The sequence below is a fragment of the Babylonia areolata genome, chromosome 14 (assembly GCF_041734735.1).
Source record: "Babylonia areolata isolate BAREFJ2019XMU chromosome 14, ASM4173473v1, whole genome shotgun sequence".
Taxonomy (NCBI): Eukaryota; Metazoa; Mollusca; class Gastropoda; order Neogastropoda; family Buccinidae; genus Babylonia; species Babylonia areolata.
The window spans coordinates 25,430,376-25,446,982 of NC_134889.1; the positions used below are offsets into that span (position 1 = coordinate 25,430,376).

Genomic DNA, 16,607 nt, shown 5'->3' on the forward strand with positions numbered 1-16,607 from the left:
CAGGATGGCTAGTTGGCACAGCAGCATGCTCTCTTTGCACCGTTAGATTTACCCCCTGGGCATATGCATGCACACACACAAACATGCACAAGTTAACAGAATATGTAATACATATGTGTTAGATATAAATAAGGAGATTTATAGACGCAGAAATGAACAGTGTTTCGACTCCATATAACATTCCTATTTACAAACAAAATTGACAGTGGGAGGGAAAGGATTGGTGTGGAACTGGAAGGGGTGCATTATTCAGTATGGTTTGTGGAAGTCTGCGCATCCAGAACGATGTATGTCAGAAGGAAAACAGGTGGAACTAAAGGCAGGGGGTGGGGGGCGGAGGATGGAGATTTGGGGGGTGGATGGTGGAGGGGGGGGGGCGGTGTGGGGTCTGGGACAGAAAGAAAGTGGTGGTTGTTAGGAGTGTTCAGGAAAAAAATGTTGTTTTTTTTTTTACTTCTATTTTGTTTATTGTTTTGATTTTTGTTGTTTTATTATGATTTGTTTTCTTTGTAGTTTGGAAAAAAAAAGTTTGTATTTTGATTTTTATGTTTCAATATGTTATGAGTTTATTTTGTTTCTCTAACTGTCCTTCAGCTTCAGTATGAGAGCAATGAGATGTTGTCACTGCCAGAGGTTAGAGATTAAAAAGAACAAAATGCAGATAAGCCATTATTGATAATAATAATAATGGATACTTATATAGCACACTATCCAGAAATCTGCTCTAGGTGCTTTACAAAAATGCTTTTGTTAACATAAAACATCATATCTATTAGCTTTTTTTTAAGAGCAAAGTGATATTTTAGATATTTATCTTTGCTGAGAGCTTTATTCTTCTTACATGGTGATATCAAGGCTTGTTGAATCCTGGTGTGAAACAAAAAAGTGATATTTAATTCCTTGGGACTGGAGAATTTTTTTTTTTAGAGGCTTGGAGTTGGAAGATCATGAAAGAAGCCACATGATCATTTATGAGCTTCTGTTTGCCTGAACACAAGGTGATATATTTTTTCATAGACATGCATCTCAGCGTGCTGGTTAGAATCATGGCTCAGCCGCTGATATTTTCTCTCCCCCCCCCCATCCCCCACCCCCCAACTAGACCTTGAGTGGTGGTCTGGATGCTAGTCATTCGGATGAGACGATAAACCGAGGTCCCGTGTGCAGCATGCACTTTGTGCACGTAAAAGAACCCACGGCAACAAAAGGGTTGTTCCTGGCAAAATTCTGTAGAAAAATCCACTTCAGTAGGAAAAACAAATAAAACTGCATGCAGGAAAAAAAACAAAAAAATGGGTGGCGCTGTAGTGTAGCGATGCGCTCTCCCTGGGGAGAGCAGCCCAAATTTCACACAGAGAAATCTGTTGTGATCAAAAGAAATACAAAATACAAATACAAATTATTACTCTCCCCCCTCCCCATGTGTCTGATTCAGTTGACGGTTAGTTTCAGATCTTCTCTATACAAGTAGATATACAAGTATAAAGTTGACGGTTAGTTTCAGAGACAAATAGATATATACAAATATGCAGTGGATGGTTAGTTTCAGACACACAGACATGGAGTTGACGGTTAATTTCAGATCCAGGTAGATGCATACAGAGTAGACAGTATCAGATGTAAATGGAAATTGACATGCTTAGTGAAGTGCAGGATTGGCGCTCACGGTGTTTTTGTAACCCTGTCTGTATCAGGCAGAAAAAAAGAAAAAAGAAAAAAAAAGAAAAAAAAAATCAGAAAAAAAAAATCCAACAACAATAAAAAATAATAACAGGCCCCCCCCTAAAAAGATATATTTACACTGCTTTTAGGACTGTTTGATGTGCATGTGTTTATGACAGCTGTTGAGCCACTCACACAGTGACGTTTTGAGTCTTTGCACCTGTATGCCAGTAGGTTTGCACCTGCACAACGTACAGAACTCCTTGTCCACCAGGTGACTATGAGTGGTGCCCAGTTGTGTCGCTATCCAATACACAAGTCTGTTCACGTTTGATGTTTTACTGTAATATACCCACTTGAGTCATTACCCGACGGGCGCAATAGCCGAGTGGTTAAAGCGTTGGACTTTAAATCTGAGGGTCCCGGGTTCGAATCATGGTGACGGTGCCTGGTGGGTAAAGGGTGGAGATTTTTTACAATCTCCCAGGTCAACATTTGTGCAGACCTGCTAGTGCCTGAACCCCCTTCGTGTGTATACGCAAGCAGAAGATCAAATATGCATGTTAAAGATCCTGTAATCCATGTCAGGTTTCAGTGGGTTATGGAAACAAGAACATACCCAGCGTGCACACCCCTGAAAGCGGAGTATGGCTGCCTACATGGCGGGTAAAAAACGGTCATACACGTTAAAAGTCCACTCGCGCATATACGAGTGAACGTGGGAGTTGCAGCCCACGAACACAGAAGAAGAAGAAGAAGAGTCATTATCCACTGTACCTGCCATGGCTGATGTTTTAACATACTTTTCCCGATAGTGTCATCCTCCACTTCATTTTTCTTTTTTGAGCCTCTGCGTAAGTCTGTTCATGTCTGACGTTTTAACACACTATGCCTAGTAAGGATGTGCACTACATAGCTCTTTCAAGTCTGATGTTTTACCAGCAGGTTTGTTCAGACAAGACAAGCAGTAAGTCACACTCACTATGAAGCTCAGAATTCAGTACGATTCAGTCATACATTGACTGGCATGATTATTTCGGCAATTAAACATGGACCACTTTAACTCACTGTTGAACTTTGAGACATTTTGTTTGCTCTGTTGGCTTTGTGTACTGCATATTTTACGTTTTGCGTTTGTTTATTAATATACATGTTTTAGCCAGTAGGAAAAATGAAAGGCATGGCAACCCAGATATTTGTTGTTGTAAACAGAATCTTTTTTTTTTTTTTACAACAGCAGCTTCAGTCCCTAGTGTCCTGTCCTGTTTCTGAAGTGTGGTTTTTAAAAATTTTGTCTTGACCTTGTTTTTTCTGGGTGGGGGGTTTGGTTTATTTTATTTATTTATTTTTTTTTTATAGATAGATGGTAATGATTGACAGGCATCTGTCGGCATGTTTGCAGTGTCATTGTTTAATACCAGAAATGATGGTAATTGAGAATGTCCCTTTGAAATGTCAGGAGAAAGAGCAAGATGGCAGCAGTTTGTCAGTGCACGAGGTAGGAAGGAAACTTTTTTATTGGATTTGTGTCTGTGAAATGTGTAGATTTCTAGGTCATCAACAAAGCTAGTGTTTTTTTTATTGTTTTTTTTTATGTTGATAACTATTTACACCTCCCTAAAGTGTGATTTAGAGGTAATAATATGTCATCCAGTTTGTCTGTTGATAACCAAGGTTGCATGGATTCTGTCCGTAACGATGGTGGTGGTGTTTTTTATTTTTTTTTATTTTTATTTTTTATAGATAGATGGTAATGATTGACAAGCATCTGTCGGCATGTTTGCAGTGTCATTGTTTAATACCAGAAATGATAGTAATTGAGAATGTCCCTTTGAAATGTCAGGAGAAAGAGCAGGGTGACAGCGGTTTGTGGGTGCATGAGGTAGGAAGGAAACTTTTTTTGGGGTTTGTTTCTGTGAAATGTGTAGATTTCTAGGTCATCAACAAAGCTAGTGTTTTTTTTATTGTTTTTTTTTTATGTTGATAACTATTTACACCTCCCTAAAGTGTGATTTAGAGGTAATAATATGTCATCCAGTTTGTTGATAACCAAGGTTGCATGGATTCTGTCCGTAACGATGGTGGTGGTGGGTTTTTTTATTTTATTTTATTTTTTTATAGATAGATGGTAATGATTGACAAGCATCTGTCGGCATGTTTGCAGTGTCATTGTTTAATACCAGAAATGATAGTAATTGAGAATGTCCCTTTGAAATGTCAGGAGAAAGAGCAGGGTGACAGCGGTTTGTGGGTGCACGAGGTAGGAAGGAAACTTTTTTGGGGTTTGTTTCTGTGAAATGTGTAGATTTCTAGGTCATCAACAAAGCTAGTGTTTGGTTTTTTGTTGTTTTTTTGTGTTGATTTTCTATGTATTGATAACTATTTACACCTCCCTAAAGTGTGACTTAGAGGTAATGATATGTCGTCCAGTTTGTCTGTTGATTACCAAGGTTGCATGGATTCTGTCCGTAATGATGGTGGTGGTGGGTTTTTTTTTTTTGTGTGTGTGTGTGTGTGTTTGGTTTTTGTTTGTTTTTTTGGTGTGTGTAATTGTTTGTATTGATGACCCTTCATAGTTGAATGGTTCATATCTGAACAGAGGCACATGATTCAATCTGTGCGTTATGTCCCTAAAGTTGTGTTGGCTGCGACAGTTACCATCACATAATCGTTGCCTGGCTCACACCTCAGCCAGTACATAGATCCATACAGTTACTTTGTTCTGCTCTGTTGAGTGATGCTATATGATGTTAGTAGGCTCCAAATCTGTGTTGTTCTGGTTAAAAGTGGTTTAAATTGTTTTGTTTTGTTTTTTTTCCCCAAAAAACTGTCATCTCAAAGAACATTTGCTGCATATTTGGTGACAAATCTCTAAGACCATTTGCTGCATATTTGGTGACAAATCTCTAAGAACATTTGTTGCATATTTGGTGACAAGCATGGTCATTCAGGCACCCTTCCCTTTTATACCCATCTGTCTGTCTATCTGTCTATCTGTCTATATCTGTCTGTCTGTCTGTCTGTCTGTCTGTCTGTCTGTCTATCTATCTATACATATATGCATACATATATATATATATATTTTCTTCTTCTCATCTTTGATATATGTTTTCCCTGATATGTCTCTTGTTTTGTTCACTTCTTTCCCCCCCCCCCCTTCTTATTGTTATTATTATTATTATTTTTTTTTTTTTTTGAGGGCTGGATGAAAAAAAGCATGGAAAATACCCTCAGAAAAAAAAAATTTTTTTTCATTCATTCATTTTCTCTCTGTCTGTCTTTCTTTTTTTTTTTCTTTTTTTTCTCTCTCTTTTTCATCCTTCTTTCCAACCGATGAAAATTGAGTACAGCTGCCTATATGTCAGGCCATGGGGTAAAAAAAAAAAGGGGGTAGTGCATGAAAAATCCCATCGGTAGAATCAATTAACATGAATAAGTTACAGTCCCTGAACTCAGAAAAAAAAAAAAAAATTCCTCCCTGGCTTCCAGACCTCAACCCAACCCCCTCCCTCACCCCCTCCCCGCCCTACCCTCTTCCCTTCCCTCCCTTTGTGTTTCACTCGCTGTGTCGGTCACTTCCCATGTCTTGACTTTACCCTTGGGGAATTCAGCTTTTCCCTGTGTGGAGAGAGGGGTATGGAGGGAGAAGCGTGGAGGAGAAGGAGCAGAAGAAAGAGAGAGAGAGAGAGAGAGAGAGTGTTTGTGTGTGTGTGTGTTTTTGGGGGGTGAGGGGTGTGTGGGTGTGTGTGTGTGGATGCCTCCTGTATTGTGGCTTTGCTTTCTGCTGTGCTGTGACTGTGAGGTGGTTGTGACTGTTCTATTCCTGTGATGTGGTACTGGTACTCGTGCATGGTGAGTTGTGTAGCTGTTTGTGTGTGAGTGGGTGTCTTCTGGTTCCTCTCTGCTGTGGCTGTGTCCTCCACGTGTGTTGCCTGATGAGTTGTGTCATCTTTGTCTGTGCATGCATGTCTTCTTTTCGTGTGCTTGTCCTTTCTGTAGTTTTTTTCTCTCTTCTGTGCCCACATACTTGATGCGCATTTTTGTAAGCTTATATTTGTGTTTTTGCTTATTTTCTTCTTTTTTTAAATATATATATATATATATATATATATATATATATATATATAGAGAGAGAGAGAGAGAGAGAGAGAATCTACATATATATATATCTACTTATATTTCTTTTTATGCTATATATACATACCACACACATTTTTATATTCATTTACTGTGTCTTTTCCCATCTTTTTTAATTTCCTGCATGCTCTGCATTTTTTTTTTAAACTTATATTTATGTTTTTACTTTTTATCTTTTTCTTAGTCCAAACAACACACTACTCACATTATTCTACTTATTTACCATATATATTTTATATATCTTTTTTTTCCCCTGGGTGCTGAGCGGTTTTGTGTTTTTTTTTGTTTTGTTTTTTTGTTTTGCTTTTTTTCATGTTTTCTCCCATTAATATGTTGAATAGATATTCCTCTTGTTGTTTACTAATAATACTATGTTGTGTTTTTTATACTTACATTTTGCCATTCTTTTTTTTTGTGTATGTGTGTGCATTGTTATTAAACTGTTAAGAATTATTGAAACAGTCCTTGGAATTTTATTTAGAAAACTGCTATTTTTATTTCTTTGACTTCTGGTTTAACTTTAAGATATATATGATAATTCATAACTGAGAGGATGAAGTTAAATATTAATAGCTGATAGTAAATAGTAGATTGTATTTGTTTGTTAGTGTGGTTGGTTTTTGATTACTGAAAGGAACTATACACTTCATCACCATCCAAGATTTTGATGTTATCTTTGACTTTTTTATTTTTTAATTTTTAATTTTTAAACGAGTTAGTAAAAGATACATTCATAAAATATTTGATTGAAAAAGAGTTAGTTAAAGATGCATTCATAAAATATTTGATTGAAAAAGTCAGTCAGCAAATGCACATACTCAAGGCACTGAATATATAGCAAGCATTGCAAATTTCACTGACTATTCTTGAGGAGAAAAGTCTGATTGATACAGTAATTATGCCTGGTTCACAGAAATACCTGTAGTATTTGGTAGACGGTGTTATTCTGTTGATGTATGATGGTTTCCAGTGTTTGTATTATTGGTTACCTGTTGGTGTTTGATTTGCAGTGACTGTTGGATATTACATGCATTTATAAACAGACCTTTACTTTTTGTCAGGTTATCATTTGAAGCTAAGAATAGATATTGATACTGAAAGTTAAACAATTGAACAGTTCCATTTTACACTGAACCTTGATGCTGAAATTCAAGCAAAGCTTTATTTTTTAATTAATTAATTAATTTTTTTGCACCTTTTGAATCTGCAGTTATTAAATTTTCTTCTTTGCTGTTTTCATTGTATCTGTTCTCATACCCATGCTTCCAAATCAACGCCAGTCCTCCTGCTCACTACTAGCGTCATGAAGTTAACCGTTGAAGTGTCAGACTGGTGTGCGTGCAGATCATCGACATTGGTGAGAACAGTCTGGTGCCTGACGATTTCACGGAGACTGAGCTGCAGACGGGCATGTGGTGGCGCCATCTGGTGGCGGGCGGAGGGGCCGGGGCTGTGTCCCGAACATGCACCGCTCCACTGGATAGGTTAAAGGTCTTGTTACAGGTCAGTCACTGGATAGGTTAAAGGTCTTGTTACAGGTCAGTCACGGGATAGGTTTAAGGTCTTGTTACAGGTCAGTCGCTGGTAGGTTAAAGGTCTTGTTACAGGTCAGTCACGGGATAGGTTAGAGGTCTTGTTACAGGTCAGTCGCTGGTAGGTTAAAGGTCTTGTTACAGGTCAGTCACTGGATAGGTTAAAGGTCTTGTTACAGGTCAGTCACGGGATAGGTTAGAGGTCTTGTTACAGGTCATTCGCTGGTAGGTTAAAGGTCTTGTTACAAGTCAGTCACTGAGTAGGTTAAAGGTCTTGTTACAGGTCAGTCACTGGATAGGTTTAAGGTCTTGTTACAGGTCAGTTACGGGATAGGTTTAAGGTCTTGTTACAGGTCAGTCACAGGAAAGGTTTAAGGTCTTGTTACAAGTCAGTCACTGAGTAGGTTAAAGGTCTTGTTACAGGTCAGTCACAGGATAGGTTAGAGGTCCTTTTACATGTCAGTCGCTGGTAGGTTAAGGGTCTTGTTACAGGTCAGTCGCTGGTAGGTTAAAGGTCTTGTTACAGGTCAGTCGCTGGTAGGTTAAGGGTCTTGTTACAGGTCAGTCGCTGGTAGGTTAAAGGTCTTGTTACAGGTCAGTCACGGGATAGGTTAGAGGTCTTGTTACAGGTCAGTCGCTGGTAGGTTAAAGGTCTTGTTACAGGTCAGTCACTGGGTAGGTTAAGGTCTTGTTACATGTCAGTGACTGGATAGGTTAAAGGTCCTTATAGGTCAGTCACTGGATAGGTTAAAGTTCTTGTTACAGGGCAGTCACTGAAGTAAAACAGATGATTTTAGAAGGAAATGTTTGTGGTTTGACTTGTGCCACCAGGTTGGTCTGCAAGTGACATAGACCGGAACACATACCTTCCTTTCAGTCTCTTCACTGGCTGCCTGCCCATACAGAATCCATGATAATAAACTGGCATCTGTCAGCTTTTCATCTGTTATTGGCACTGATCCAGGATTTCCTACATGTATCATTAACATGCATATCCCATCAACTATTGTTCTTCCTCTGATATTCATCTTCGTCGCAAGTGTTACGTTGGGGGAAAACATCCTCTGGTAAACATTTATTCTCTGTTCTTGGCTTAGCTTTCTTGAACCAACTCCCTCTCCAAGTCTGCCATTTTACTTCTTCCACTTCATGAAAACCCTTTTTCTTGAATGCAGAATACCTCTGTTTTATTATTATTTTTTACTTCTTGTGTGTGTGTGGGGATTGGGGTGGAGATGACATCACACAACACACACATGAATGCACAAATGCATGCAGGTACATGCACGCGTGCGCACACACACACACACATACACACGCACACGCAAACAAATGCTACACACACACACTACACACACACATACAACACACAACACAACACACAACATACACACATACATACACTAACATTAACACTAACACTCGTGCGCATGAGCACACAGACACACACATGCTACACACAGACACACACTACACAAACACAGACACACACACATACACGCACAGACACACACATACAACCTCCCCCCCCCCCCCCCCCCCACACACACACACCCGGCCTCCCCACACACATGACCATCATTTCAACATGTGTTTCAGGTGTATGGGTCCAAGCACAAGGCACTGAACATCTCGTCTGGCTTCCGACAGATGCTGAAGGAAGGGGGAGTGAAGTCGTTGTGGAGAGGCAATGGTATGAACGTCATCAAAATTGCCCCTGAATCTGCCATAAAATTCATGGCCTATGAACAGGTAGATGGCGCTTGTAGTCCCCGTTTTCTTTCTTTCCGTCCCTCCCCTCCCCTCACTTCCCCCATGTCCCTCCTTTTTAAATTTTTTAAATTTTTATAGTATAATAAATGGCACTATTGTAATTGTGAAGTGCTTTCGACAAAATCATTTGATTAGATGTATAAAGAAAATTGTTATTATTATTATATCTTTAATTTTACTATTATGATTCTAATTATTCTCCTTCCCAGTTTGCGGTGGTTTGGCAGCGTATCTTAGGCTGTCTTTTGTCTTTTTTTTTAATTCCTTTTTTTTTCTTTTTTTTTTTTACCCATTCTCTTTTTTTCTTTCTTTTTTTTTTTTTTAATTGCATTTCGCTTCTAATCTATCTGTGATGAAAGGCATGATGACTATGCTGCCATAGGGGTCCATTTAGGTCTGGGACTACTGGTACAAGGCTGTTGGCTCATAACGTATCACGGTCTGGGACTACTGGTGCAAGGCTGTTGGCTCATAACGTATCACTGTGTCCACCAAGCTGAGAGATACACAAACACCTAGGTGCACAGCTGGTTAGGATAGATTTATTTGAGCCAAATTCCCCAAAGATGCATCAGTGAAGTGGATGGCTCTTAACTGTCTCGCCCCACTCTTCTCATTTGGAAGGTGGCAGAATGGTGAAGATGCTTATCTGCCAGTACAGTGTTTGTAAGGGCCTGGGTTTGATTCCTGCGCCTCGCCCTTTCTCCAAAGTTTGACTGGAAAATCAGACTGAGCGTCTAGTCTTTCGAATGAGACGATAAACCTAGGTGCCACTTGGAGCACTGAAAAAGAACCCATGGCAGTAAAAGTGGTATGCTCTGGCAAAAGTCTGTAGAAGAAATCCACTCTGATAGGTTTGTGTGTGTGTGTGTGTGTGTGTGTGTGTGTGTGTGTGTGTGTGTATCTATATATATATATATATGCATGCACTCAAGGCCAGACTGTGTGTGTTGGGTTATGCTGCTGGTCAGGCATCAATCTAGCAGATGTGGTGCAGCACGCGTTGTCTGAACGCAGCATCACCTCTTTGAGAAACTTAAACTGCAGCTGAAATCTCATTTGAGACCATAGCACAGTCACCTCTGGGTAGGAGCTGGCCACAGGCCGAAAAAACCCAACCAAACCAACCCACTTGTGATGGGGCTAAAACGTGTGTCATCCGAGTTGCCAGTCCGTGATATTAACCACTTTGCCACAGTGGTTGTTTGTTGATGTTGTTTTTTTGGTGTGTGTATTTTCTTTTTCTTTAATCCTGTAATCCATGTGTGCAGCACGCACTTCGCACACTGAAAAAGAACCCATGGTAACGAAAGTGTTGTCCTCTGGCAAAATTGTGTAAAAAGAAATCCCCTCTGATAGGTACACACTTAACTGAGCATGCACTCACGGCCTGGCTTATAAGCTCGTTGGGTTATGCTGCTGGTCAGGCATCTTGCCGAGCAGATGTTGTGTAGTGTATATGGATTTGTCCAAAAGCAGTGACGCCTCCTTGAGTAACTGAGACTGAAACTAATCCTGTCGAGGAGTTAAACAAGTCTTTAGCATGGTGTTTCTTTTTTTTATTTTGTTTTTTAGATTGTGACTGTAGATGCTCGCTATTATATTTATCCATTAGTAACTATAGGCATATGCTAGAATCTGTGTGTGTGTGTGTGTGTGCTTGCGTGCAAATATTGATGTATCTCCTTATGTCTGCGTGCATTTCTGTGTTCTGTTTTCTGTGTCTTAGATGAATGTTTCACAATTTAGGTAACTCCGAGATCAATTGCTTTTTAAAATATTTTTTTGATATGTAAGAAACGGTGTGTGTGTGTGTGTGTGTGTCTATGTGAGAGTGTGCTTGTGTGCATGTGCATATTTGTGCAGACTTGGCATGTACTTGCATCATTTTATGTGTGTATATTGTACTATCTGAAAAGGTTCTGTTGTCACAAGACCTTACTAGTATGAAGCGTAAAACACTCCATATTTAAGTTGTGTACACACTTTATCAGGAATGTGTGAGGTAAATCATGGATGTGTTTACCAGGAATGTGTGAGGTAAATCATAGATGTGTTTACCAGGAATGTGTGTGGTTAATCAGGGATGTCTTTCCCAGGAATGTGTGTGGGTAAATCTTGGATGTGTTTACCAGGAATGTGTGAAGTAAATCTTGGATGTGTTTATCAGGAATGTGTGAGTTAAATCATGGATGTGTTTACCAGGAATGTGTGTGGTTAATCAGGGATGTCTTTCCCAGGAATGTGTGTGGGTAAATCTTGGATGTGTTTACCAGGAATGTGTGAAGTAAATCTTGGATGTGTTTATCAGGAATGTGTGAGTTAAATCATGGATGTGTATACCAGGAATGTGTGTGGTTAATCATGGATGTCTTTACCAGGAATGTGTGAGTTAAATCATGGATGTGTTTACCAGGAATGTGTGTGGTTAATCATGGATGTCTTTACCAGGAATGTGTGAGTTAAATCATGGATGTCTTTACCAGGAATGTGTGTGGTTAATCATGGATGTCTTTACCAGGAATGTGTGAGTTAAATCATGGATGTCTTTACCAGGAATGTGTGTGGTTAATCATGGATGTCTTTACCAGGAATGTGTGAAGTAAATCATGGATGTGTTTACCAGGAATGTGTGTGGTAAATCATGGATGTGTTTATCAGGAATGTGTGTGGGTAAATCACAATACACAAACTTTACACAAACTTACACAATCATGGATATATTTACCAGGAATGTGTGGTAAATCATGGATGTGTTTACCAGGAATGTGTGAGGTAAATCGTGGATGTGTTTACCAGGAATGTTGTGGTAAATCATGGATGTTTTAACCAGGAATGTGTGTGGTATGCTAGTGTTGTGTTGTCATATCAAAACTTTACATGGCAGTGTTGTCAAGCAAGTCTTTACATGGCTGTGTTGTCAGATCAAAACTTTACATGCTTGTGTTGTTGATAAAAACTTTACATTGATATGCTGTCAATCAAGTTTTTTTTTTGGCTGTGTTGTCGATCAGATCTTTACATGGCTGAGTTACCAGATCAGATGTTTACATGGCTGTGATGTCATATCAAAACTTAACATGGCTGAGTTGTCAGATGTGTTGTCAGATGAGAACTTAACATAGCAGTGTTGTCAGACCAAATGTTTACATGGCAGTGTTGTCAGATCAGATGTTTACATGGCTGTGTTGTCAGATCAGAACTTAACATGGCTCTGTTGTCAGTCAGATCGTTACATGGCTGTGTTGTCAGATCAGATCTTTATATAGCTGGGTAGTTGATCAAAACTTCACATGGCTGTGTTGTTGATCAAAACTTTACATGGCTTGTTGTCAGATCAAAACTTTACATGGCTGTCTTGTTGATCAAAACTGTACATGGCTGTGTTGTCAGATCAAAACTTTACATGGCTGTGTTGTTGATTGAAACTTTACACTGATGTATTCTCGGTCACGTTTTAACATAGCTGTGTGTGTCAGTCAAGTCTTTACATGGATGTGTTATCAGATGAAATGTTTACATGGCATTTGTTGTCAGATCAAGTCATGGGTGAAGGGTGACTCCCTAGAACTGACAGTGCTGCAGCGCTTGGTGTCTGGCTCTGCTGCGGGGGCCATCGCTCAGACCACCATCTACCCCATGGAGGTCAGTGTGGGGAGGGTTGGGGGGCAGGGGGGGATTGGGGGGGGGGGGGGAATGGGGTGGGGCTGATGTCATACTACACACACACATGAATTGCGCACATGCATGCAAGTACATGCGCGCGTGCACGCACACACACATTCTAACACTCATGTGTGCATGTGCACACACACAGACAAACACATGCCATACACACAGACACACATACACACACACACATGCACGCACACACACAGTATGCGTACGCACACACACACGCACGCATGCACACACACACACACACACACACACACACACACACACACACACACACACAACTCTTACCCCCCCCACGCTCCCCACATGCCACACACACACACACACACACACACACACACACACACACACACACACACACACACATGCCACACTACACGGCAGGGAGTGGCCAGCATTTCACACAGACATCTGTTGTAACCTAGAGTAACACATTACAATATCATGCAGTGCAACATGTGATACACCCAGTGCAGGCCAGTGCAGCATTAGGCAACACAGTGTAACACAATACAGAAACAATACGTGTGTGTTGAGAGGATGTGTTTTGATCAGTTTAGAATTTCCATCAGTAATTCGCATTATGTCTGTGCGTGTGAATTTTCACGTAACGTTCATGTGTGTAGGGTAGAGATTGCGTGTGAGCACGAAAGTGAAGAGGTTAAAAAGAAAATAAAAAGTTCCAAAGAAATAAAGGTGCCATAGTCTTTTACGGCTATCAGGGCAGTGAATTCGTATCCACTGTGTCCAGGGCTCAGCTTAGGAGGGGTCCAGTCCTTCTGTTGTTTTAAACCTTCCCCAACTGAAGAGCCCAATGGTTTAAGCGTTGAACTTTCTTTCAATCTGAGGGTCCCGGGTTCGAATCTCGGTGACGGTAAAGGGTGGAGATTTTTCCGATCTCCCATGTCAACATAATATGTGCAGACCTGCTAGTGCCTGAACCCCCTTTGTGTGTATACGCAGGCAGAAGATCAGATGCGTTCGTTAAAGATCCTGTAATCCATGTCAGCGTTTTGTGGGTTATGGAAACGAGAACGTACCCAGCATGCACACCCCCAAAAACGGAGTATGGCTGCTTACATGGCGGGGTAAATAAAAACAAAACAATCAAAAAAACCCCCAGAAAACGGGCATACACATAAAATGTTACATGTCTGTGTGAGTGTGTCTGTGTGCGTGCCTGAAATCTGATTGATTGACACAGGAAACGAATGATGAGCGCCCAGTGGCAGCTGTCAAATGACACAGGGTTTGTAATGCGCTTAGAGCTTGGTCTCTGACCAAGGATACGTGCTGTATAAGTATCCATATCAAATCAATCAGTCAGTAAAGTCAGGTACCCAGTCACACTCAGGTGGAGTGCTCAGAAAATCAAGAGTTGAGCGAGTTTCCCCAGGACACAACAACACAGCACCATGCTGAAACTGGGCCGTGTGGACCCTGGTCACTGGTGAGCACAGGGTCAGGAGTCCCAACGCCGGACCAGTCCTGCTACGGTGCCTCCGTATAGATGAATTATGACCTGCTTTTGTGTTGATTAAGGTGGAAGGGGGAAGGTGGCAGAATGGTTAAGAGGTTCATTTACAGATACAGCATCTGCTGAGGGTCTGGGTTTGATTACTGATCTCACTCTTTTCTCCCAAGTTTGACTGGAAAATCAAACTGAGGTGTCTGCTCATTCGGATGAAATGATAAACTGAGGTCCCTTGTAGTTGTACTGCACTTAGTGCGTGTAAAAGAACTCACGGCAACAAAAGGGTTGACCATGAAGAAAAATCTACTTTGATAGTAAAATAAATACCTATGCAGACGGAAATATTTGTTTGTAAAAGGGTGCCACTCGACTGTGGCAATGTGCTCTCTCTGTGGGGAGAGCAGCCTGAATTTCACGCAGATTTTTTTGTGAGGAAAACGTAATTATATTTGTATTTGTATTTCTTTTTATCACAACAGATTTCTCTGTGTGAAATTTGGGTTGCTCTCCCCAGGGAGAGCGCGTCGCTACACTACAGCGCTACCCTTTTTTTTTTGTATTTTTTCCTGCATGCAGTTTTATTTGTTTTTCCTATCGAAGTGGATTTTTTCCACATAGTTTTGCCAGGAACAACCGTTTTGTTGCTGTGGGTTCTTTTACGTGCGCTAAGTGCATGCTGCACACGGGACCTCGGTTTATCGTCTCATCCGAATGACTAGCGTCCAGACCACCACTCCTTTACAATACAATGCAATGCAATGCAATGCAGTATAACCTGTTGTGGTATTGTTGATGTGTGTTGTCCCTTTCCTACCAGTTCCCCCCATTCACCCCCCCCCCCACCCCCCCAACAGGTGATGGAGACATGACTGGCGTTGAAATACAGTGCAGTGCTATAGAATACAATACAATACTGCACAATGCAGTACAAGACTAACAATACAATACAACACAGTACAAATCTAACAATACAATACAATGCAATGCCTGTTGCAGTATTGTTGATCTGTGTGTTGCCCCTCCCACCCCGACACCTTCCCACCCCCACCCCGAGCAGGTGATGCAGAATCAACTGGTGTTGTTGAAATACAATACAATGCATCAACTGGTGTTGTTGAAATACAATACAATGCATCAACTGGTGTTGTTGAAATACAGTACAATGCATCAACTGGTGTTGTTGAAATAAATACAATGCATCAACTGGTGTTGTTGAAATACAATACAATGCATCAACTGGTGTTGTGGAAATACAGTACAATGCATCAACTGGTGTTGTTGAAATACAGTACAATGCATCAACTGGTGTTGTGGAAATACAATACAATGCATCAACTGGTGTTGTGGAAATACAATACAATGCATCAACTGGTGTTGTGGAAATACAATACAATGCATCAACTGGTGTTGTGGAAATACAATACAATGCATCAACTGGTGTTGTTGAAATACAATACAATGCATCAACTAGTGTTGTTGAAATACAATACAATGCATCAACTGGTGTGGTTGAAATACAATACAATGCATCAACTGGTGTTGTTGAAATACAATACAATGCAATGCAATACAATACAATACTATATGATATGTTGCAGTATAGTTGATGTGATGTGTGTGTTGGTCCTTGCGGAAATGCAAAACAGTACAGTACAATAAAGTACAGACAGTACAAAACAGTACAATACAATACAGTGCATTACAAAACAATACAGTACATCATAATACAGTACAAAACAATACAATACGATACAGTACAAAACAATACAATTGTTGCAGTATTGTAGATGTGTGTGTTGTCCCCCCCCTTTCCCCCAGGTGATGAAGACACGACTGGCGTTGCGGAAGACAGGGGAGTACAGCAGTATGGCAGACTGTGCTCGCTCCATCGCCCGCAATGAAGGGCTGAGGGCTTTCTACAGAGGCTACATCCCAAACCTGCTGGGTATCATTCCCTACGCTGGTATCGACCTGGCTGTCTATGAGGTGCGTTGTGTGTGGGTAGCGTGTGTGTGGGTAGTGTGTGTATGCGTGTGTGTGTCTCTGTGTGTGTGTGCGTGTGTGTGTGTGTGTGGAGCGCCTGCCTGCCTGTCTGCCTGTATGCTGTTTGTGTGTGTGTGTGGTTGTTACTGCTGGTCTGTAAAAACCTAAGCATATCTGGAATATGATTTTACTTTTTGGTGAAAAGGGGAGGGGGTTATATTGTATGCAATGCAGCATTGTTAAAAAAAACGGCCAAGACATGAGGAAAATGGGCATTGTTAGAGCCAGAAGTTAACATGTGTCAGGAGGTCATCATTATGCCTTTTTATATATTATTTTTTTATTCAATTATTACTTTTTAATGTGTC

At 40.6% G+C, this 16,607-nt stretch overlaps 1 protein-coding gene across 2 annotated transcripts in view; it reads left to right on the plus strand.

Annotated features, from left to right (window-relative positions):
* The window catches only part of LOC143289939 (calcium-binding mitochondrial carrier protein SCaMC-2-like), a 38,932-nt gene that overhangs the window by 14,914 nt on the left and 7,411 nt on the right, over positions 1-16,607 (plus strand). For both annotated transcript variants that reach the window (XM_076599201.1, XM_076599200.1), the window contains exons 5-8: positions 7,144-7,302; positions 8,931-9,083; positions 12,642-12,749; positions 16,075-16,242. In XM_076599201.1, coding sequence (XP_076455316.1) covers positions 7,144-7,302; positions 8,931-9,083; positions 12,642-12,749; positions 16,075-16,242 — 588 coding nt within the window. The remainder of the gene's footprint in view (positions 1-7,143; positions 7,303-8,930; positions 9,084-12,641; positions 12,750-16,074; positions 16,243-16,607) is intronic.